We start from the raw sequence: 25,702 nt of genomic DNA, 5'->3' as shown, positions 1-25,702 counted from the left end.
GGATCACAATTCTAAAATTTTAAATGTGTAGAACGTATGACTCTCGTCATCCTGAATTGCCTTTTTGATATTTTGTCTAGAAACAGAGGACCAAGGGTGTTTTATAAGCAAATTTAACATGAAAGTACCACATACAGGTTCCAAATATACTTTAGAAAAGACTATAAGAAAGACACATATTCATGAACATATGCATTTGCATCCCATCCTGTTAACACACAGATACACACCTGTATCTGAGTCAATGATGAACAATTCAGATCCAACTCCCTGGAGCTCAAAAGAGATATGGGCATTTGAGCGGATGTCAGCATCTGTGGCAGAGACCTGCAAGATGAGCCTGCCAGCAGGGGAATCCTCTGGGACGCTCTCGCTGTACAGGGACTGAGGAACAGAGGAGAATAGAAGAGTGGAAGAAATGTAAGTGAATACCAGGAGAGAAGGGCATAGCAAACTGAAATTAAGTGCAGAATCTAAAAGCAACGATGAATGAGAAAACTTTACCTTTTCGCACACAGGGCTGTTGTCGTTGGCATCCAGCACCTTGACCTCAACGACGGCTTTGGCTGTGAAGATCCCGTCACTGGCAGTGATGTTGAGTAAATAGTTGTCCTTCTCTTCACGGTCCAAGGGTTTTCTGACAGAGACCTTCCATTCATTCTGAAGGTGTTCAATGGCAAATTGGCCAAATGGGTCCCCTCCTGTTTGATGTTAAAAAGAAATATACGACTTAGGAATCATCAACAACTCAGAAGCAGGAAAGCAAGAGGCAGCCTGCGTCCTCAAAAATATGCAAGGACACGGATCTGTGCTGAAATTCAAAGTAAATTCCACCAAATGTAAATTAATCATTCTTAATAAGTATTCATCACTACTTCAAAAACAAAGCCTTACTTCTAAATCAAATGTCTTGCAAAAACAAAATCCTGCTTACCAACCAAACAACAGAAAATTAACATGAAGTAATCATAGTGCTGGGTTCTGATCTCTCTTGATATTTTCTGACTTGGCATAGTTATTCATACTATCTAATTAGCACTAGAGGAAGTATTTTCCCTGAGTTGTTTTTCAAAGCATTATTCAGATACTTACACATTTCTTTATTTTCATGACCTAAATATTGCCTTGAGCTTCAGCAGATTGTGTGATAATTCAGACTCCTAACAGATAATAGGACTGTGTAAAGTTTCAAAGATGAGATATTATCATCATATTAAATGGCATAAACGGATAATCCCTCCCCCCCAGCTCTGTTTATGAAAAACTGTTACACCAAGGAGTAGGGAGTAAACTCTCTGGATGTACTAATGATTAGTTTGCCAAAATAATAGACAGCACCCACCTGTGATGAAGTAGTTCACTCGTTTATTGATGTCCTCAGAGTCGTCGTCTGTGGTGCTGAGGATAGCGATCACCCCGCTAGGAGGAGGGTCATCCTCGCTGACTGTGCCTTTGTAAATCTCTGCAGTGAAGCGGGGTGGATTGTCATTGACATCAGCGACTGTTACCTCCACTTTAGTGCCAGTAACATGTTGGACTTTGTCGCCTTGGTCTGTGGCTAGAACAGCGATAGTGTATTTGTCTATCTTTTCGCGGTCAAGTTCTTTCAAGGTGGTCACCCATCCGGTTTCACTATTAATTGCAAATAGCTCAGCGATATCCTGGGAGTTCTGCTTGGGGTCGAGGCTGTAAACAACATGGCTGTTGGTTCCAGAGTCTTGGTCGGTGGCTTTGACTTGGATCACTTGAGTCCCCATTGGAAGGTTTTCCACGACTACAGCCTCGTAAGGGTCTGACGCAAAGACAGGTTTGTTGTCATTCACATCTTTCACTTGGATGTTTACATTTGCAGATGCAACTATCTCATAGTTTTCATGTTTGGTTTGGGAAAATAAAGTGAGTTGGTACCATTTAGTGATGGCATAGTCAAGGCTTTTCTGAAGCTTCAAGGCCCCACTGTCTCTGTCTACAACAAACACTTCATCTTCATTGCTCTCTGGTGTGTTGCCTTTCGCAAGGCTGTACACAACTGGTTGCTCACTCTCAGCCTGGATTATATCGATCTCTGTGCCAATGGGAAGGTCTTCAGCGATAGTATAGCGGTAATGTGGTTCAGTGAATTTGGGAATTGGCGTCTCTGGTGCAACAATCCTTATATAAACTTGTACAACGGAATATTTGGGTGGATTCCCAGTATCCTTGGCCCTCACAAAGAATCCATAGAGCCTATTCTCAAGTCCAATTAGACTCTCTTTGGTTACAATGACCCCAGAGGTTGGGTGGATTTCAAAGTTCTCCTCCACATTTTCAGCTTCTGCTTCGATTGAATACTCAATGTCAGCATTGCTTCCCTCATCAGTGTCTGAAGCAGCAATTTTAACCACGGACGTTCCTCTTGGTACATCTGATGCAATAGTGGCTTTGTACTCCGCTGCCCTGAATTGTGGGGCATTGTCATTGACATCTGTGAGAATGACATTGACGATACAAAAGCCCACTTTTCCACCACCGTCTTTAGCCATGAGAGAAATAGGAATAACCTTTTCAATGGTATTCTCACGATCGAGAGTCTCTAGAGAAAAAATCTCTCCGTTTTCATTTACAGAGAACACGTCTTTAGCTAAGTCATTGACAATCCTATATGTTATTTGCCCGTAAATTCCTTCATCGTCATCTGTGGCCTTTGCGTCTGCTACCAAGGTTCCTACAGGTGAGTTTTCAACGAGCTCTACCACATATTCCAATTGAGAGAAGGTGGGGTTGTGGAAGTTTCCGCCAATGACTGTTACCATGACAGCGGCTGAGCTTCTGAATACACCGTCTGATACTGACACACTGAGGTTGTAAAGAGGCTGCATATGTGGCCTGCGGTGGTTGGAAACGACAATGGCTCCTGTCTGTTTGTCAATAGAAAAGTTCAGATCCTCATTGCCAGATGTAATGGAGAACTCCAAGTTATCTGAATCTGAGCTATCAGGATCAGATGCCTGGACTTGGGTGATGAAGTGTCCACGCGGGGCCAATTCGCTAACACTAGTTTTGTAAGTGTGCTCTGTAAATATTGGAGCATTGTCATTTAGGTCTGTAACGTCTATTGTCACAATGACATCACTAAAGAGGGCTGGAACTCCACCATCCACAACACGGACTCGCAACTTGTGCTGCTGGATTTCTTCATGATCAAGGACTTGAGCTGTAGAGATTATTCCCGTGTCACGGTCAATGGTGAAATAATCTGAACTCTTCCCCTTTTCCTCGACCAACTGAAAGAATACTTCTTGGTTGTTACCAGTGTCCGAATCTTTGGCATCAACTTGCAAAAGGAATGTACCGATGACAGAGGCCTCCGAAATATTGGCATAGTAGGATTTAGACAGAAACATAGGGGTGTTGTCATTTATGTCTTCAAGTATGATATCAACAAACACTTCAGAGTGTGCTCCAGTCAGAGAATCTGTGGCTCTTACATTTAACTTATAAGCAGGATGTGTCTCAAAGTCCAGGGGCTCAATCACATGAATTACACCTGTGTTGAAATCAATCGAGAACTGTTTGAAAGGATCTCCCTCAGAGATGGTGTACACAATACGAGGACCTTCAGAATCATTGGCCTGTACGTGAAGTACAGGTGTGTGTAACGGAATGTTTTCAGGGATTTCAATGCTGTAAAAAGGCTTCTCAAATACAGGCATTGCTTTGTTAACCACTGTTACTGGCACTTCTACTTCTGCTGAGAGGGCTGGTTCTCCATTATCCAGTGCCATGACAATAATGACAAAGTCTGTGTTAAGCGACTCCTTCTCAAATTTCTTTTTGAGGGAGATTTCACCAGAATGGCTCATTTGAAAGTGCTCCTGGTGTTCCTTCAGCTGATAATGGATGTCTGCATTCGGGCCCATGTCCTTGTCCACTGCTGTGACTTGTCTGATGACATGGCCTTCCTCTGCATCTATCTGGACTAGTGCATGATAGGGGAGATTGACAAACATAGGTTTGTTGTCATTCACATCTTCCACTGTCACAGATACTAGAACATGAGCCCCATCTTCAGATGTGTCCTCTCTGGTGACCTCAACAACTATATCAAATGTGTCATGTGCCTCTCGATCAAATGGAATCCCAGTGGTAGAGATTACTCCAGATGTGCGGCTGATTTCAAACCTGCTGTCGGGGTTCAAGATTCTATAAAACAAAGGCTCGTTCACCTGGTTCCCAACAGCAGCAATGACTGCAAGTGTTTTCCTCTCAGAAGAGTTTTCTTGGATGTAGGCTTTGTAAGACTCCTGGGTGAACTTCAGCTTACTCTCCTTGTTTTCCTTCACATTTATCTTAACTGTGGCAGAAGTGGCAAATCTACCATCGGAAACCCTAACCTTTAATTCGTATCTGCTTCTGAGCTGTGTGACATTCTGAATAGAGATTATGCCTGTGATTGGATCCACTTTAAATTTATCGCCAATATTTCCCTCTGAAATGGAGTAGAGAAGTTTGGAGTTAGGCCCAGAGTCTGAGTCTGTAGCGTTGACTTTAATGACTTCCACGCCTTTGTATGTTGGCACTATGACGGTAGTCTCATACAGTTCTTGGCTAAAAGTGGGAGAGCAGTCATTAATATCAATTACTTCGATGGTCACGTTGGCCGCCGTCTCTGCAAACAGGCGTGGCATTCCAAGATCATGGACCTGGACCGTGAAGCGGAAAACACTCCTTTGTTCATAATCCAAAGCTGTTGTGATTCTGATGGCACCAGTGCTCGAATCAATGGCGAAGTAGTTGAGTGCAAAAGGTTCGACAATTTGATAAATAAGCATGGCATTCCGTTCACTATCGGCATCAGACGCACGAATGACAAAAGGAGTGTTTTCATGTGTCAGAACAATACTGTTGACAAAGGCCGACTCGCTGATTACTCCTTTGAATTCCCTTTGGAGAAAGATTGGAGCGTTGTCATTTTCATCCTTTAGATGAATCATAAGTGTTGTGTTTCTAGAAAGTCCGGCCATGTTGGTGCCCTGTATAATGAGCATGTATTGTGAAACAGTCTCATAATCCAAAGCTTTCTGGGTCACAACGACTCCTGAGTTTGGGTTTATATCAAATGCATTGTTGATGTTACCATCCTTTATTTGATAGAAAACAGACGACTGGCTGACGGTTGTGACCAAGCTGACAAAACTTCCTGGATTGACAGATTCACTGACTTCTGCAGAATACTCCTTTTCCGTGAATCTGGGGGCTGCATTGTCAGAAACTGTTACCATAATGTGTACAGTAGCTGTAGTTGATAGTGGAGATATGCCATTATCAGATGCCTTAACGATGAGGTCAAACATGGTTTTGCTGCTGCGATCAAGCTCCTTGGCTACTGTAATTGTTCCAAGGACAGGGTCGATGGAAAAGGAGTTTCCAACATTTCCTGTTAGAAAAAATATAAACACAAAGAATAAAGTACTTTAGTGGCTATACTCAAATGTTTGTGTACTGACCTTTGAGATGTGCCTGGATGTGCAAAACATGCATTAAAAGTTAAGTAAAAAGAAAAGTCCTTTTGCCAGGGAGATGAAGTTGATAAGCATGTGTCATATCAGAAATGGTTATGTTATATTCCAAGCAAGTCATCCTAAGCCCTCAGTTTGACTCAAAACAAGGACAACTATTATCCCATTTGATTAAGTCATCTCAGCTATTTGAAATATGCGAACAGAAAGCTAATAGCTGCTTGTTTCATGTTGTCACATAACAGCATATTGTAGGAGAAAATCACCGTGGGAAATTCTGAGGAGGGATCTGCGCATCTCCCACGTATTTGGAGATCCTCTAGACAAAGTCTTCAATATTCTCCTACTCTTTGTAAAGTATTCCATTCATGATCAAGATCCAGTGGGCAGCAGCACTCAAGATGAGTCATACATTTTTAGGAGCTGATTTAATTTGCATTTATTTTACAATGAAAGCTGTCTACTATGAGAAAAAAACCTAGGGAAACTGTTCCTCAACATAGTGTCACAGCAACTTTGTTTTTTTGGTTTATTTACCTGATTCGATGATGTAGACAATCTCAGCGTTATGGCCCTTGTCTTTGTCAAGAGCGGTGACCTGGAGCACAGCCGAGCCTACAGCTGCCGATTCAAACACACGGCCAGAGTAAGGTGTTCCGATAAACCACGGCGCATTGTCATTGGTGTCACCCACATTGACAATGACACGCACAAGGTTCCTCTTTACTGGTATGTCCTGGTCTCGAACCTAGAGCAGAACATGATAAAAAATATAAGAGAATCATTTAGAAAAGAGACATAACATACAAAGGTAGAAAAACAGGGAGACAGGGAAGAGCGTGAGAGCCCTACGGGGAAAGAAACTTAATACAACAGCAAACTATCCATATTTTGAAAAGCATACAAACAAACAGGCTTAATTTCATGGATGTTTCTTTTTCCAATTAAGCAAGCAATTCCAAAACAATCTCCATTAAACCATACATAGGGACTTGGTGTTCATTGATTTATACCATGACAGTGAGGATGTGGCGGTGCATAGTCTCATGATCCAGTTGCTCAGCGGTGTACAGAATGCCTGTTCCCGGGTCCAGTCGGAATTTCCTGAGGCTGAAGGGATCCGTACTGCTCAGGAGTGTGAAGGTCAGTTTGTTCTTCTCATCTCCGTCCACAGCGCTAATCTGCATTACCTCAGTCCCTGCTGGTTGGTCTTCAGACACGTTCACCTCATAATAGTTTTGGGAGAACTGTGGCCGGTGGTTGTTGGTGTCAATGACACGAATAAGCACCTATAGGAGAAAAACAAAACAAGTGAATATTACTTCTCCCAAATCATACATGCGGTAAAAAAAAATTCTGTCATGCTTCAGTTGATTGTAGGATGGTTGGATCAGTCAAAATAAGTCCAGTGATAAAAGTTACTATTGAACAGGTATTTGATCAAAAGCATGACGGGGGTCATTCCTCAGCCGTGTCCCCCAACCTGGGAATACTAGTGAGTGTAAGTTTGTATGTTTGCTTTCCAGTCTTTCCACCCTGTGCTTACATACATACACTATAAACCTTTCAAATCCTTCGTCCACACTCCTTAGAAAAAGGCATAGATATAAACTAGATCGATACATATGATTTAACTGAATGGCCACTTGATGCAGCTAACGATGAAAACAAGAAATCAATGCTATATAATGCAATGCAAAATGCATCAACATTAACTCTGAGTTACACACAAGAGCAGGTCATAAATCTCAGAGTACAAAGGTAATGAACCATATGAGAGTGAGCTGTCAACTGTGGAAAGTGAAACGGCCTATCCAAGGATATTAATAATATATAAGATGTCTAAAAGTTTTTCAGGTAAAGTTTTCATGATTAAAAATGGTTTGGTGTAAATGTTTTATAGCTTCATCATGAGTTTTAAAAACGACTGTTCAGAGTCACATCCATGAAACATAGGTCTATACACAGCATGTGCTTCTTGCTTTGGATAGCACAAAGTGCAGTCACTGTGGTTCCCCAGTGCACACAGACACACACAACAAAGACAACATCCCCAAACTGTAAAATTCCACTGGGGGCATGTTTTATCAACACCCGCCACTCGTCTACTGGACTTCCGACAGAGGATTATGGAGAGCTTGCTGGAATGCCATCTCTGCTTCCCAGACCAGCGAGGGGCTTCTACCCTTGCCAAACATGGGGAACAAAGGGATCAGCCCAGATTAGACACCTGCATACCAAACACAAGGGGGTGATGTCCCGTAAGGAGAGAGACGATACTGAGCTGTTTGGTGCAGGAACAGAGAACGTGGACGAGAGTCCCAAAAGCCCTGACCGGTTGACAACTCACTAGCTGACCGGGATTTGGCAGGTCTCTGGTCAACACAAATGCACATTCTTGTTTTTTGTCATAATACCATTTGTCGAGCACTGTGAGCCTATATCAGGGACAAATATAGACTCAACCTGACAGCGCTGATAACATTGACAATCTGCTGTGTGGTGTGATGTTGGCAATGCTGCTGAGAGCCACAGATGTCATCTTGCAGGGGGAGCGCTGGGCCGCATGCTGTCTGTCACTGTTGTGAGCTGGCTGTTTGCCCCAAGTCATGCGTCATGAGCAACCCATGTCAGACTGCTAAGACTGCTAAATGGGACGCGTAATGCTATATAAATACGTTTTTCTATTGAGACAATAACCCTTAAGAAGTGTACGGAATTGGGCCACTGGTGTATGTAGCACCCTCAGCAGGCTGACACAATCTATCTCATTCCAAGCGTGTCTTCTCATGTCATGCCAGACATCATATAGCACCAGATCCCTGATGTCTCACAGTCCACACACACAGATACACTCAACAGTGCACACACACAAAGACTCATAAAATGTGCACCGCCACACATACATCCACACAAAGAGGCCTGTCCAACGTGTCTCAATCTGGCCAGCGTCAGATAACACGTCTTGTGAATAGCAAGTAAGGTGGTGAGCGCTGATAGCGCTGTCGAGAAGCAGAAAAGAATTGAACCTGGTCAGTAGTATCCAAGTCTATCCACAATGTACCTTTGCATACAGTGTAGAAACCACACAAAAGGCTATTCAGGCCCACCATCTTTCCCCACATGCACGGAAACTTGCCTTTCGCTTTGCAAGGAGGCTCTACAACCCATCAAAGGGACTTTGCCCCCAAACATTACAAAAGACATGATACAGCCAGAAATGCTGGTGTTGGAGAAAAGTCTGTAGTCTTTGTATACAGTTTCCTACGGGAATGCTGGATAGGAATTAGATTAGGACTGAGACACAGGCGTGACAGATGGAGATACTAAAGAAAAAAAGCATTGCGAGGAAGGGATGAGAGTAAGAAAGAGAAGTGAAAGTGAAAAACCATAGAGAGCTAAGGGAAATGGTCAAATATTGTTTGACAATGCAGGTTGTGAGTGGGAATTACACCAAAGAAATAGCTGAGAATAAAATAAAAAGCAATCCAAGATACAAATGTCTGCATGGATAATGAAAGCCAGAAAACACAAGTATGAGTTAATAAGGTGAGCCTCTGAGTGAGGCATAAAGATAGTCTTTGTAATGCGGTCTGGGATAACATGAAAGAAAACAGGAGACCAGGAACAGATTGTGAGCAGAACAGCTTGAGGTACTTGTGAACAGCCAAGGGAGGATGTCATATAGCTGGAGAATGGGGGAAGGGAAGCTGGGCTGCATGCCGAAGCTGCCTTGTTGGCTCAGCTCCTGCTCCTATGGAGGTGCCTGAGCTAGAATGCGGCACCCCATGTCAACATCAGCTGATTATTCAGAGATGTCTTAAAATTGAACTATAATGGTTAAACACGAAGCTTCACAACAAAGAGGCAGACAATCCCCTTTTCACCTCCTACATACCATGAGCCTGATACTGACACCAACTCTGGAGTCACAGGAAAGTTGGATGTAAAATGATTTAAACATTTTCATCCATTCATTTGAAGATAAAAAAGACACATTCAAAAAGGAAAATGTGCTTAAGAGACCACAAAGACAACACAGACTTCTGAGTAACGAAACACTGGCTGTGTTCTATCCAGAACAGGACAAGCGGGAGATTTCATTGTCCTCCTGTGCCATGCGTAGGAGAGGAAGCCCCCCTGCCAGGTGGCAAAGGCAGGGCACTGGCACAGAGCACTCCAACATGTTCCCAAAACAGGATTAACACAGCCCCGCTACCCGCAGAGGTCCAGTGCTCTTGTTTGGGCTTTATTCTACCTAAACAGTATATTCATCATCCTTGCATGCTTGGCCAATACATGTGGATCTTTTTGAAAAAATGAACAAGAAGAAAATCAGAGAGAAAGACAGAGAGGGCTAGACGGAGACAAAGAAAAAAAAGACAAAAAAAAAAAACATTCCAAGGAGAGAGAAAATGGGCCAGCCTGTCTGGCAGCACAGTGTCCACATGACTTTGATTTGAAGAATAGATAAGTTCAACTTTGAGCTTTCACGAGGTGCACTGCATGTGTGTGATCTGGTTGATCTAATTTGCATTTAAATTCTGCATGACTTGTTTTAAAAAGGTAAACCACTTACTGTCCCCAATGACAACAACATTATTTTAATTTCAAACTCTTTATTAACTGTTTTGCATAGGATTTACAGTTAAATTCTGATGAATTTAGTGTTGCAAGAGCAGAGATGGTACACACAGACTACTGAGCAACTGTCATTTATATAATAATCTACGGATTATAATATGAGTTTAAGTGTTTAATGGTAAATCCTAATACTGTCCAATCAGGTGGATGGACTAAGGGGTTCATAATATTTGCCTTCCTTGAAAAGTGAATAAGTAAACATCCCTCAAGGAGTAAATAAATACATTTCAGTGTGGTTTAGCCCAACCTTTTCAAAACCTTGGCCCGATTGGTTACTTACTGCTACAAAAACATGTACTTCCCAGAAAGAGGCGCATTTACAGATTTGGTTAAAAAAAATGTAAAACACTATCAGAAGGAGCTTAACATTAGTGTCAGACTAAACGCAAGTAGCCAGAGCACTTTCCTGAAACAGGACATTCTCAGTATACCTCAAATATATGTGCAATTTAACCTAGTGGTCCTGTACGTGATATAGAAAAATATAGTAATTAAATATTTCAAGTATTTACTACTGTCTCTTTGAGTCAGCTATTTGGCCCTCAGCGCATCACAGGCAGCTGGCCTAAATCACAAAGTGTGGTTTATGGAGCACAAACATTTGGTAAATCCGTTCCCTCTACAGAAAAACAGCTGACCTACAGTGGTCAGCTGGGTACACAGGACTGCATCATGCACACTAGCAGTCATTTGTAAGAAAGCCCTTCAGTTACAGCTCTAATAATATGTACACAACTATGTACATTCCCACTCTGCAGGCAATGAGAGAAGAGTGCGCTGTTGCAGGCAATACATGTCATCTGATACACTGTACAAGTGATTATTCTTTGACCCACTTCTAGTGTGAAGCAGAAGGTTCAGTTGAGCTGTGACGGCTTGTAAAGGAATTCATAACGGATCATCAAGTAGTAGTTGGACTAAAACTTGCCTTCACACTAGGAAAATCATATATAGACTATAATGTAGTCCGTACAGTACGAGATGCTTTAAGTTTATCCACTTCACAAACAAAGTCACCAAATTTCTTAGATGTCTTGAGACCAAGCTTTGCTTAGACATTACAAAGATATATGAGCTTGTTAAGTTTTGGTGTATTTAAATTCCATGTAGTCATACTGCATTTTAATACAATTTAATTGCCTTTTCTGTGAAAAATTAAAAAACTAAAACAAAAGTAAGTTTTGAAGTCCATTAATAGGCCCATTAATTTATACGAACAATTAAATGAAAGCATTCCCTGCTATGTAAAAGCGTTGCTAATAAAGCCGGTTCCAATTGCTAATCAAGCCCCACTGAGAATTAGACCTTTTGAATGGGTTAACCTTTGAATGTGATTAATTTGACTTAAAATGTCACTGCATGCAGTATTGCTGAGAGGCTTTTAAATACGTCTCTGTTGCCAAGGCTTTTTTTAAGGAAGTGCTTTGTGGGGAAGAGAAAATCATGGCTGACAAAATAGGCACTGGCTGTTTTTAAGGTTCTGCACTAAACTAAAAGACGTGCTGCTTCCTCGGCTGAGCTGCGAAATGCCATTGAAGGCGGCGCTTCATCCAAGGCTCAGCAGAGCACAGCAGCCAGATGATGAAAGGCTTTATTCATACGGAGTGACAACAAATAGATTCTTTTCTAGCTACAGTTCTCAGAAGCTCCCCTTTGAGGACAAAGGACAAAACATTTTGAATGCCACCGGCTCATATGAACCAAAGTACCGAGTAACAACGTTCAAAAATCTCGTGGACAAGGCATGACCATCTGAACAAAAAACTTGCATGCTTAAAAGCTTGTATCGCGGCGGCTCGGCTTCGGTGTCAACTAGGGAGCAAGATACATGCAAGTAGGAATAAATCAGCATATTAATATATTAAAATGCAAGTATGGAAATGCCTGGGAAGTTTTTTAGCAGCTACGTTTTAGTTTCATCTTTCATCAAAAGAGGGTCATATAGGGTTATATACTGTACTTTACAGTATTTTATCTTTTATTTTTCCTTCCAGTTTACAGAGACTGTGGCGTTAGCATTCTTGTCTATGTGTGAGTGTAATATAAGTAGTGTTTTAGAGTCCATTCAGAAAAGACAAAGGCAATCTGTTCCTCCAAGAGAAAAGACAGAGAAAAGGTCCACAGGTTCAGAGAGACGCATAGTAGAGGGGGAGGAGTGGAAAGGGGCTGAAGAATGTACACTTTAAAAAAAAAGAAAAAAGAATCTGGCCAGAAGGCACCAACATCAGAGCAGCTCTGAGCCAGGAATGAGACAATGGAAGATTCCTGGAGTTCAACGCTCCACTGAGACAGTAGAGGGGAAAAAGAGGAGGAGGAACAAAGTACTATCCATAGAATGACTTGAAAAATGACTACCAGCACTATACAGTTTTAGAGTTATTCAATCAGTCCACAAAGTCACTGAATCCAGTCAAGAAATAGTCCCACATTTGACCTTCACTACAACCATTCTGTACAGATTAAACAAACTAAATATAGTGCGTTAAGCACTGTGTTACTAATGCTTTTCAGTATTAATGCTCAGCTTAACAAACCAGCTGAAGTCAGTACATCAGCCTTATACAGTATTAAGCCGATATGATAGTATTATTAAACAACAGTGTCATCTAAATCTCACTAAGAGAACACCTATTATATCAAAAGATCCGTCTCCCTATCCAGTGGGCTGATAATTGAAAATGTTCAAGCAACAGCCCAAAGCGGTACAAGATAATATAAGAAGATGTTTAAATACAGCACAGCCGTACCATATCACATCCTTTATTTGTTTGCATTATTTCCTTTTCAAAGCAGCATTATCCAGATAGAAGTCAGGTCATGTAGGGATGTAATGAGCCTCAAACCTATAAACTGTCATTTCCCTGGTAGAGAGCAACGATAGCGTCAAAACATTAACATATCCCCAACAAACGAGACAGTTTGACCACTGCTTCACCCAGTTACCCGTCACCCTTTCCCGCTGCCTTTTCTCACACACGGGGGAAAAGCAGAACCATGACAACTGCCTCATCAGCTCCCAACCGTTTCATTAGTGTTTCAATTACCTGGGTGCTGACAGTTCGTGTCCCATCTGTGGCTTCCACCGTCAGGTTGTAATTTGATTTCTGCTCGGTGTCCAAGGGCCGCGCTATGATCAAGGTTCCGCTGGCCTTGCCCACGTCAAAGCGACTGTCATAATTACCACCTGTGGAATCGTTTTTTCCGTCCAAACACAAAGGAAGGAAAAAAAGATTAGTGACAGACCGAGGCTTAGTTGTATGCATATAAGCAAGGTTACACAAACACTGAATGTGGGCGCTGAGATGGAGGAACAAACATTCATTTTCTGCCTCAGTCAAAGATAATAGATAACAGATACATTGATGTAATTAACTAACAGTGCAGATAGGGCTGTTTGTTTAAAGATTATACATATAATAGCTATTACATAAAATGAACCCTAACATACAATAGAATGGGTACAGGTACATCAATGCAAAAGCTCATCCATTTATATACAGGTGCATCTAAAAAAAATCAATATCTAGGAAAAGTTATTAATTAGTTAGTAATTTAATCCAAAATTTAAACTTTCATGAATTTAAGATTCCTTAAACAAAAAGTGAAATTAATCAAGAATAATCATACATTTCAGAAGGTTGACATGTCTGTATTATAATTATTTTTTTTTATTGATTTTATGTAATATTCGAATATTTGGGAAACTGGATTTTTGTATTCCATGAGCTATAAGCCGTATTCATCAAAATTAAAAGAAAAGAAAGGCCTGACATATTTCACATTATGTAATAAATCTAGAATATTTCAAAGTTTCACTTTTTGAATGGACTTTTCCACGATATTCTTATTTTTTCAGATGACCCTGTACACTGCTAAACTCAAAAAGATAAAGCACACAACAGTCAACATGAAATGGAGCCCTAATTCACACAGGGTAAGGAGAGGAGGAGGTTATGCTGGTTCCTCTGAGACTCTTAATCAGGTCACAGGTTTAGTGGGAAAATGTAGCACAACATCAATCCAGTCGCACATCACTATTCAAGCACAGCCAACAGACAGGCAGCATCAACACACAGTGTAGGATGATCTCTTAATATTAGGAGATAGGCCCTGCAGCAGCTACCTTCTGCTGTACAGTTGTGGTCACAAGCCATCTGAAGGATGTAAAACATCTCAGAATCCTCTATGCCGCCTTGCAAAAATCCAACCACACAGAACATTCCAGAGAAAAGAGGAAAGCAGAGGCACGGAAAGACAGAAGAGAAGAGAAGAAAAGAGACGTGTCAGTCAGACATTGATTAGAGGGAGGACAGGGGAGGGAGGAAGAAGAGGCAGAGCAGTTTGAAAAGCAGTCAGTTTAAGTCTTCTATTGCATGCAGTTACTATCATGAGTTCAACAATAAACACATTAGATAAAGGACACATTAGGTTTTAGCAATACCAAACAGTGTTAGAAAAACAGCGACAATCTTCATTTGTACAAATATATTTGAGAAAATATACTTGGTTACGGTCCATAACTATTAATGCTGTTACGTAGATTTTATATACATAAATATGTTATTTAAGGGTTTCTTTTCCACAATCATTCACATGAAATCCACTGAGATGGCACACTGCGAATACTATGCTAAGATAGTGAAAGTGAATTATAAAAAAGTAGTAAAGTTAAAGGCTAGCCATTCTCCCTGCTAGCTTACACTTATATTCTATCAACTGACTTGTTTCTTTATAAGGCAGCTTCCTTTTTTTAAACGCTGAAAATTGCTGTTAAAATTTGACTCTTAATATATTTTCAAATATTGCTGTCTGTCTATAAAGTATTTTACGAGCCACATCACACACAAACACTGTTAGTCCTAAAGTGTAACAGTCGTTCTACCTGTAAAAGCATTTCCTATGACATACAGCATTTTTACAGTATGCATGCACACACTCTTTACATCAGAGATACACGTGGAGGAGGAAAATACCTGTGATTTCAAACCACACTGGAACATCAGAGGACTCTGTTGCTACGACGCCCACCATGTGCGCCACAGGATCGTTCTCCATGACAGAGAAGGTGAAGGGGGACTCCTCAAAAAGCAGGGGAGCCGCATCGGCCGGCACCACTGGTTTAGAGATCCACTCGATGTGAAGGCGACAAGTGGAGGATTTCTGAGGTCGTCCGTTGTCCACGGCTTTTATCTGAGAGAGATGGAATGAAAGGCTGTGTTACAAATGACTAAACGTCTCCTTCTGAAGCTCTTCAGAAGGAGACGTTTAGTCATGTAGTTTGCTAAGTGTCGTTAATGCTTACAGATAATATACGCCATAAAACAATATAACATTTTGTACATTGTAAGTAGTACCACTGATTCATGGCATAAACCCAAAGAATGGACCCTGAGCAGTCCCTATTGTAAGAGGAGCTCGTATTCTGACTAACAAAACACCTTTTGTGTGAAATTCTTTTGTGATTCAACCTATTGTGAGGAAGTGGATGACTGTAAAGTGCAACGAGCGGTGTCTTCTTGCGGCAGGAAACCCTTTTTTGGATATGTGCAGGGACATAAAATCGGTGTGAATATCAATTTAAAGCAAGCGACATTTACATTACGCATCAACACTGCAGTTTCAACAGCCAGCTGTGACGACTAAACTAGAAGTTGATTGTTTTTTGTCTCATAGGTGGAAGTTTGATGGATAACATTCATTTTCACACACGTTTGATTTTATGCTGCGTGCCAGAATGCCCAAGGCATATTTCAATTTCATGTAATGGACAATAAAGTCTTTTATCTAATAACAATAATTCTCCTGTAATTCAAAGATATTTTTAAACAAAAACAGCTGTCATGAAGAGCAGCACTATATTTTTCAGTTGCAGTTTGCTAACAAAGTTTGTCATCTTAGATTGACAAATTTGGATCTTGACGACCCAAGCAATACAACAATAGCGTCATGCTTGTAGCAATGAGATCCTATTTGGATATTTTGGGTTAGTGTTTGGAACCTGCTCTGCCCAAAATAAGCTAAAATATTTTCTTCTACACTTGTGGACCACCATGATGTGTATGGTGGACCAATTAGCTTTTACTGCACAGGGGGGTAAGGACACGTGAGAGGAAGTGGAGAATATAACAGTAAAGCAATAAAAAAGCACCTGTTGTAAAAACTCCCAGAGAGAGACTACTTGGTTGAGGACAACATGGAGCCCCTGGCATTGGGGATACTCACTGTAAGAATGTCATACTCTCCGGCAGAGGAGAACTTCTTAGAGGACACCAGGCCGGTCTTTGGCTCGATAAAGAACTTTCCGTTTTCGTCTCCCTCCTCGATGCTGTAGGAGATCTCGGCGTTGGGGCCGGTGTCGCGGTCAGAAGCGATGACGCGATACACCGGGTCTCTCTTGGTGGCTCTCTCTTTCTCCGGCTTCTCCCGCTCCGGCAGCTTGATCTTGTAGATCTTCTCCAGGAACAACGGCCGGTTGTCATTCTCATCCAGGACTCGCACGATGACGCGCACCGTGGTGGATTTAGCAGGAACACCGTGGTCAGTGACTGTGACCTAAGAGGAGAAAGTATTAAAACAAAATCATTTAAACTAAGAAGTACATAGACTCAAAGGATTGGTGCTGAACACAAGGAAGCAGATCTTATCTGATGTGGTGAACTTGAAATCACATTTAATATCTCTTTGAGTCACAAAGTCCCCATTGTTTCCTTTACCGATCATAAATAGATAAGTAGTTTTATGATTTTACGTTATTGAACAGTAAGTACAACCATCATGGGAATGGGTAAAGATAATTTATTCCATGGCGTAATGTTAATTAAGGACGAAATGAAAAAGGGAAGTGAGCTTGTTCCCTACATCATGCTTTCATCCACTTCTTTCTCAGCAAATTAACTAGCAGACAAAATTAAAGTCAACTCCCACTGGGATTTGCTGTCAGGAGGTCTTTTCTTAAACAGGTTCTTTAGTTAAAAAACAATAGCACATTAGTAACAGGCTGTCTCAGATATTGTAGGAGTTGAAATGTTTTCCTTGTTTTGTTAACCTAATATTCTAATCTCTACAGTTTAGTGAATCAATCCATTCAAACATAGAGCTGTGTTCTTTCCTGACCAAAAAATGTATTGATGCTGTCAAAGGGGGGACTTTTTAAGACTTTTCAGAATCCTGCAATTAAGATTGGATGTATTGTTATTCGTGTTAGAGAGAGTGAGTGAAACACTTTAAATAGCACTAATCTAGGTCCCTTGGTCGTGTGATTGTTCGGTTCAAACCCCCTTTGTCTGGTTGGATGTAACGAGCAGCACGGCAGGCCTATCTTAGCCTAATAATAAAGATTTAATAATGACATTTTATCCATAAAAGGTGCGCTGTCGCAGACATTCAAATCATTTTGGAGCACAATGAAGGAAATGAAGGGAGTATATTCAGTATCAGCTTGGCGATGTGATTCAACAATCATTTCAGAAATGAAATAATGTAAGAAAGCCAATTGGACAATGCTGAAAAATGTCAAACCCCCTGTTGCCTCTAAGGAGTAACTAGCTAGGGCTGGTGTGTTCAGGTAAACATAATTTGTATCATGCTGAACTAAAAGGCTCCTTAATGTGAAATACGATTTAATACGTTTGCCTGTGATTGTGAGGAACAGTAGCTTGTGTGGCTGGCTGCTACGCTAACAACCCACCAGGGCTAATTATTTTTAATTAGTTGCACCTCTTCATTCTGATAGCACCAGCTGTACCGAATCTGCTCTGTGTCAAACTTGCAAAGATTTTGCACTGCTAATAAACATTACGAGTCACTACCCTCCACTAAAGGCCGGGGGCTTTTTCAAACCCCAGAAGTACTGCGAATAAAAGACAGTGTCACACAACTGAATCATTAATGGGGCCTTAATTTAAGTCATGACATCCAGAATTGCCGGTGGCATGCTAACGCTTTGTAATTTGTGCCAAGGTTTAACACTCCGACGTGTCTTTGGACATTTGAGAACACTGCTTTGGGAGTTTAATCAAAAGCAAAGAGCATCGTGTTGACCTAAAACAAACAAATCCCATCTAGCCCCAGAAAAATGGGCTTAAAGGTTGCGTTTCTGAGCGCTGGCAGAGATGGGAGCATTTCTAGCTTCAATCTACGGAATACTGTAGAAGGGCAGCCACAAATGTCACAGTCATTTAAAACCATCTGGTAAGTGCTTCACTAAAACAGTCAGGAGTCCAGGGCCAGGCACACACCATTTGGTATCATAGTTTCAATTACTAAAGTAATGTGTTTTTGTTTTTCTCCCGGGTGTCTGCAGCTGTCCGTGCCATTCACACGAGCAGAATTAATTAAATGGGACGACGAGAAACCTGAGTGTGAATGGCTCTCCCAGGGAGGATATGCTGGTGTCCAGTCTGTGCTGTGTAATGAACATCTCCATTATGGTCCCACAGGCCAGTTATAACACCTAATGCCCCTGATTATATAAAGTAACTTTAAAAGAGAAAATGTATCAAATTGAAATGTCTCAGCACCGTACCTCAACAAAACAGTTTTGTGTGTGACTGTGTGCATCCACACTGTAGCTACCAAGCTATCAATCACCACATGTCTCCCTTTGGAACATTTTCATTGAAAGCTATTGTTTGATAATTAGGCAGACCACAAAAAAAAGTAGTTACAGTAGAGGGAGCGTGGCTCAATGCATCAGTACAGCACTGCTATGAAGTGAACTAAGCCAATCCATTATGTTCTGATTATCTATTGCAAAACCTTTGGCTTTATCTGGCCGACCAAATGCAACTAATGTTGTTTTTAATGCTTTCTATGTTAACCAAAATAACCAAGACACTCAATGTTTTGCCTGCTATAATAACTGTTGAATTACAATGAGAAAAACACAGATTCTTTAGACAATTGCTACTTTGTCTTCTCGCAAAGTGACTAAATGTAGTTACTGCACACTTCCCAATAGGACTGAAAAGTAGTTTGAATGGCAGCAAGTATGCAGTTCATTAAACATTTCTATCTAAACACATTACACTTATTGACTACATTTTTAGATGAAATGGTAAATCATAGACGGAGTAGGATCTAATACCCCCGTCAAAGCCAGACTAGAAACCTAGCAATCTTGACAACTGCATGCTAGGATAGGATCCAGACAACAGATGTGAACAGCCCCATTCACCTCTGCTTCTCCATTATAATGTTCTCTCTGCAGTCCCAAGCCTGAATCCCAAACAAGTCCTGGCATGTCCCACCTTAGCTATTTACCCCCTCCCCCCCTCACCCTTTCCTGGGACCGAGGCTTCTCATCCTGCCGCTAGAGCCCTCCCTCAGACCATCAGGAGCAGCTCTGCCTTTCCACAAATTCCCCCCCTGCCTGTCTGCCTTTAGCTCTCTTTCTCTCTCTCTGTCTGTCTCTCTCTTTCTCTCACACACACACAGAGCAGAGGACCGCCTACCACTACCCCCTACCAACCCCCATCCATCTCATCATAAAAGCTGCAGGCCCCCTGTGCTCCCTCCACCTCCTCTTGGCATTTTGGTGCAAACAATGCTGACACAGCCCCAACCCTAATTGCTCCACATGTTCCACATGGCCCCACATGTTTCGTTTCTTCTCCTGCAACAAGATCGCACAAAAAAACTTCAACACTCGCCAGGAGTCACATTTGATTTGTTCTGCCAGCACCCATTGCACACACAGAGGTACTGTACGTGCGTACACATGTATTCTTCAGAGTCATGATGATTAACTCTCGATCAACTGCCCTGAGGATACGCTGAAGTGTGTGTGTGTGTGTGTGTGTGTGTGTGTGTGTGTGTGTGTGTCTGTGTGCAGGGAGGGCAAATTGTACGGTTTAAGGGTCTGTTTTGCTTCACCAACGTTTAGCCCAATGAAGAGCTTCCTGTTGGATTCCCAATAACCAACACGTACAAAGCTCTTAAGTTACCATGGTTACACAGACGGAGTTCACTCAACCACTTTCTAACTATTTAGGTCAAAACAGCTCAAACTCAGAGGAAAATTAAATAGGAATGTGCAAGAGAAACTTTTACTTAGTTACTGTATTTGTCCGAAAAAAATGTTGGTTCTTCGTGCACTGGAACTCCAGTATTTGCTATCATTGCACTCCTTAGTAATAAAAATTACAAAGAAAAGCAGGAATATTAGCATATGGAGAATAGGCGTGTTGAATTTGGCGTGACATTAATGTCTACCAGAGTTGGAGAGGCGTATATAATGTGGTTATTAAATGTCTGTCTGGAGGCATTTTGTCAACTGAGACAAATGAACAACATTCGCAAACTAGACTTAGCGGGAATATGTTTTTCTGTTGTGTTGAACAGACATTGAAGACTTTGAATCAGACACCAATTCTAACCTAGTAATTCAGCAGCTTTCCACAACATGTTGGAAGTAGCAATTCAATGTCTACACCGAACTGCCACATGAACGAGCTTTGGGAACCATTTCTGACCTTGATAGCGAATAATCTTGCCAAAGTCAACAGGTGCAAAAGATTCAATTTTAAAAAATGTCTTATTTTTTTTATTTTTTACGTCTTGGTTATTTAGTTTCATTCATCAGCTAAATGTTCCCCCTTAAAGAATGCAGTTTTCCATTATTCCCCACTTTCATCCCTATCATTTACTCTCAGCCCTGTAATGCAATTAGTGCAGTGTACAACCAAAGTATGAAATATAACACCGTTCTGGCACCAGATGCACTGGAATCAACTGCCACCCGACTGATCACTGAATTGTGTTACTTCTAACAATAATTAAAAGGCATCCAATCTGCTCCCTGTCATTGCCGGAAACACAATTAAAAGGGCTATTATCAAGCTCGGGTCTGTGGCGAGAAGGGAGGAAAACATCAAACGGAGAAAAGAGCCCAGCTCAATTAAAACCCACAAGTTTAGACATTGGTTTGTTGGTCTGACAACAGTTTCCTGTCCCAGCTTGCTCTGTCCATGAGACGGAACAGTGGTAAAGAACAAAGGAACAGTCACCAGGATCTCCCACACGCCTCCCACCTTTCCCCCCTACTTCATCCGGAAATCAGTACAAGGAGAAATCATTCCAATAGGACCTCTCTTGCCTACACAAGAAATGTTTTTGTTGGAGACATGTGGCATTCAGCTGAAATTGGCTGGAAATGCCAAACCTCAGAGGAAAATCTATTTTATCTGGGTAACCGAATGTGCTGACCTTGAATGTTCTCATTATCGTGTTGCTAATTCAGTTGTGCATTAATAAGAAAGGCTGTCACCAGCTTTTTTTCCTGTGACATTTTCAAAAATGAAGTGCTTACCTCAAGAATGTGCTCATCTTGTTGCTCCCTGTCCAGTTTTCTCGAAGTCGTTGCAACCAGACCTGTAAGAGACGATCGACGATAATAATGTCAATTATACAGATATAGAATTAATTATACGAAGAGGTTATTCTCGGTCTTGTTTATAACATATTTAATAAATCATTTCTAGGAACGGTGTCTCCATCTCACAGATTGTCTTTCAGAGAACACTGGAAACTTAATTTTTCAACTGTAAAATGTCCCAGCCAACAGACCCTAGTCATAATTTAGGTTTTTGGGATCTTTATTTGTTTGTATATCTCTGTGTTCAAAGGGGGAAAAATGACACAATGTTAACAGTTTTCATGAACTCAAATATTTACATAAAGAATTTAACTTAAAGACACTTCCAGAAAACACTGGGGCGTTGAGAAGGAAAGAAACAATATTTGAAGAATACAACTCTAAACTAAAACCCATCCTCCCGCTCACTGTTGGGTGACATAATGTGAACCCTGCTGGTTATCTCATCTGTCACCCATGAGTTCAGAGTTTACATCTGGAGTGGCGCTCTCCCTGTAGGTCTTCCCTGGGTTTGGTCAAACCAGTTGCCAGACAGCCCACACCACACTGCCTTACACATGTGAAATATCACAACAGTCTGCAAATAGTGGCCAAACAGCAGCACAGCCTTGACGCCCTGCTTTTAATTCTTCCACAAGCTGAATAAATAGACACCCAGTCAGACAGCGGCCGCAGTCTCCGGCACTTTTTGTAACAGAGAAAAGGAAACTTCAGAAGAGAGCATGCTGCTAGTTGAAGTGTTTCAAGGATCTTTTTTGAGTTCTATCGTTCATTTTAAGTCGAAGGCCTGATGCCGTGTGACAACAATTACACAGAGGGGACGATTGCTAAGCCAGGCTTTGACAAAAGTAAAAATAAAACTAGCTTGCGTCTTGAGTTCCTGGCTAATCCGATTTTGAACCAAATTCACAAACAAGCGAAGAAAAAGAGAAGAAAAGTGGGGGGTGGGTGAAGGATTTGGCTACATGGCTACGTTATAAGCAGTGTTCTGTTCTCACTACCAATGTAATTGCAACTTTGCAGAGACACTGAGTGTAGAGTAGACATGCCAACTTCAACCGCACCAGAGCCGTCTGCTTGCCACACTGCGCCTGATTAGCATAAAGCAAAGGATTTCCGAAACCCAAACCCATCAATGGCACATATGCCTGTAACGAGAATAGCAGGCCACAACTTACAGGTCCTGAAATAGCCCTCCCTCAGCACTGCAATTGAGGCATATGAGGGAGCCGCTTTTGCTCCCCCTTTTTTATCCTCTCGCTCTTAGGCTTTATTTAATCTTTACAGAGAGCTGCGAGGATACAGGTCTACTGACATCCAGTACGAAGAAGAATAAACATGATCCTGTAGATGTGACACATTTTGCTTTGTTTACCGAACAGGCAACACATTCAATTGTTAATTTTACATTTAAATAAAATAGCACCAACTGCAGGTGCAAAACGATTAACAGAACCAGGAAACTTGCCTTTAAAGGGCTTTCTCAACACACAAGAGGTGTTTCAGGACTGACAACACAAATTCATTTGTTGTAAATGTATACAACCAGCAGGAATAACTCTTTGCAGTGTTGCATGGTGTCTACAAGAATGCTGGCAGAGGATCAGCATGGGTTACATGAGCTAGTGAGCCATAGATTATTACCATCAAAGCTAATAGTTGTGCTGTGTCACATCAAAACAGACCACGCTGACTAATTATTCATGTGCTTTAGCAAGGCTGAAAGCTGATGGATGATAATGTTTTTAAGCTCCCCAGTGTGCTGCGTAAGGAAACTCCTTTCTCTCTGTGTATTATACAGCAGAATACAGATGACAACATTAACCACGCTGAGTCTAGCCCTCCTGATTTATAATTCCTCTGCAAATCAGCTGCCTAATCAAGGCTAGGCTAGGTATCATAACAGATACAGTGCTTGTAATGTAAACAGGATACTCCCAGGTCAGACTCAGAGCACTGAAACAAACACAACACTTTACCCAAAAGCCACTCTGGAGAGTAGACATTTGGTTTTAGTTCTGCCTGGCTAAGACTGCAGAGAAGTTCCATTTCACAGACATAATTTACACCTTGACGCTGGAACAGCAGGCACACCGGAGGAAGAGTTAATGATACGGTAGAGCGCATTGCTTGACACCTTTTGTTTATGGGTGCATGTGCTTGTGCAGAAATCCTATATATTCTGGTTCAGGAGTGATCTCTCTCACTAAAATGTGCCTCCTGACACACAAATGAGCATTGCTGCCCTCCAGCAGGAAACAGGAATGGGACGTTTGTTTTAAAAATGAGCTGCAGGGAAATGCTCCGACAAGCAAGAAAGCAAAGCTCAAGAGGAAGTTAAAATGTATTTGGTTCTTATTTCATTGTGGCTCCTTAGTGAAGGTAAAACAGTGACAGCCAACCCATGGTAGAGGGTATACTCACTATACACCTGCAGACATTTCATTGTCCAGAGAGGCAATACAATATGCAAGGTGTCTTAAATATCAAGCATGTTACGGGATTCCTTCCAGATACAGTTGTGCCTTTGGCAACTGTGTGGAGTCAATCTTCTCAGTTTGCCAGTGACGTACACTATGAACATACTGTATGTATCCTTATTACACATCTCAAAAGCAACGGACAATCCTGTTGTATAGTGCACATCTGCCTTTTATTCAATGGCTCTTTTAAATCCACTGTGAAGTCTAGGGCTAGCTAATGATCGTTTTCATTAATTATTCATCTCAAGGCTATTTTCTCAACTAGTTGATTAATTGTTTAGTCTATAAAATTCCAGAGAAATGTTGAAAATGTCCATCACTGTTTTATAAAACCGCATGTGATGTCTTCAAGGTTTCAGTCCAAAATCTAAAGACATTTAGTTTAATATCACATTATAAAAAGAAAAGCAGCTCATGAGTAAACTTTCCATGATTAATCAACTCATTAAGATTTAAGTTGCTGATTATTTTTCAATCAATTCACAGATTGTTTCAGCTCTACAATAGTCAGCTAAACGGTTTTGGGTGAAATGGTTTGAACCACAGACTCAAGTATTTTGCTGCTCTTTCGCATTTTTACTAATTTTGGTGGATAAACCAGCATCCACTTGTAGATGTAGAGATGTCTGGGAGGAAAAGCCATTATTTGAAAAGCAAAAAAAATATATGTTGCGTGATCTACTGTGGATCACTTAAGCTATTTTGATGGATGTTGTGTTGTGGCTGAAACTACTTTCGTTTGCTTCTGTTCCACGGGGCTGTCTGCTCATTCTAATACCCAGGCAGTGATATCACTTTCACAAAATACTTCACAACAACTTGTTTCCAAAACAATAAACTTCTACTTAAACTTATCCTGCAAGTTCAGTCACTCATGACAAAGTTAAATGCTCACCAGGAACAGTCCTTTCATGAAGCACTTTGCTGAAACTAGTGTTCCGGCCAATAAAGGTGCATACCTCTATATCTCTATCTAAGCATTAAGGAACTATAAAATGATTGGTTGGTAAGCCAGAGGCTCGCCAAAGAAGTCTGCACTTCCAACACAAACACACTCACACACACAAAAGCCATCATCAGGCGTGGGCTGAGCTGGGCCAACAGTAATTATAGCCATACTGTTTTGAGAAGGGAAGAAAAACAAAAGCAAGGCAGCACTGGCACTCTCAACCATGTCCTTGAGCGCTACAACCGCTGCTCCAAAATGGACGCCTGGAGGGAGTTAAGGAGTTCAGGACATTGTTGGGCCGGTTCATACCCGTGCTCTGCAGTTTAGCAGTCTTGAGGAGTGACACAAATATTTTATGTGACACGCATTTAGCTGAAACTCCAGACATAGGGGAATGTGCTGGGTGTATCCAGTGGCTGGACCTTTTTTAAAGAAAAAAGGTATTATGCCGTGTTTTGCCCTACTGCCAAGAATTGCATGCAACTCCGATACTTCAATACTTTTTTGGCCAAGTACGAATATGAAAATATGATCTCCTTTTTCAGGTTCATAATGAAGATAAATGATCTGGGGTGTAGTTTTTGAACGTTTAGAGGCAGAATATTTTTATAGAATAATGCATTGACGGTAACTTTATTCCTTGAGACCTATGAATCAAATGGTTTTACCGTCTCAAATGTTGGGTCCTTTTGGCTCGACAGTGTGAATTTCATATATTTAATAATGACCCAAAAGGGGCTGCATTACTCTATAA

General features: G+C 41.3%; 1 protein-coding gene across 4 annotated transcripts in view; it reads right to left on the bottom strand.

Annotated features, from left to right (window-relative positions):
- The window catches only part of fat1a (FAT atypical cadherin 1a), an 88,686-nt gene that overhangs the window by 22,188 nt on the left and 40,796 nt on the right, over positions 1–25,702 (bottom strand). For all 4 annotated transcript variants that reach the window (XM_080029300.1, XM_080029299.1, XM_080029302.1 and 1 more), the window contains exons 4-12: positions 21,451–21,512; positions 16,365–16,694; positions 15,116–15,332; positions 13,187–13,326; positions 6,512–6,787; positions 6,036–6,246; positions 1,343–5,416; positions 505–701; positions 231–384 (exon numbers count right to left, since the gene is read on the bottom strand). In XM_080029300.1, coding sequence (XP_079885426.1) covers positions 231–384; positions 505–701; positions 1,343–5,416; positions 6,036–6,246; positions 6,512–6,787; positions 13,187–13,326; positions 15,116–15,332; positions 16,365–16,694; positions 21,451–21,512 — 5,661 coding nt within the window. The remainder of the gene's footprint in view (positions 1–230; positions 385–504; positions 702–1,342; positions 5,417–6,035; positions 6,247–6,511; positions 6,788–13,186; positions 13,327–15,115; positions 15,333–16,364; positions 16,695–21,450; positions 21,513–25,702) is intronic.

Source organism: Ammodytes marinus, assembly GCF_949987685.1.
Source record: "Ammodytes marinus genome assembly, chromosome: 6".
Lineage (NCBI taxonomy): Eukaryota > Metazoa > Chordata > Actinopteri > Uranoscopiformes > Ammodytidae > Ammodytes > Ammodytes marinus.
This window is presented reverse-complemented; position numbering and strand designations above follow the sequence as displayed.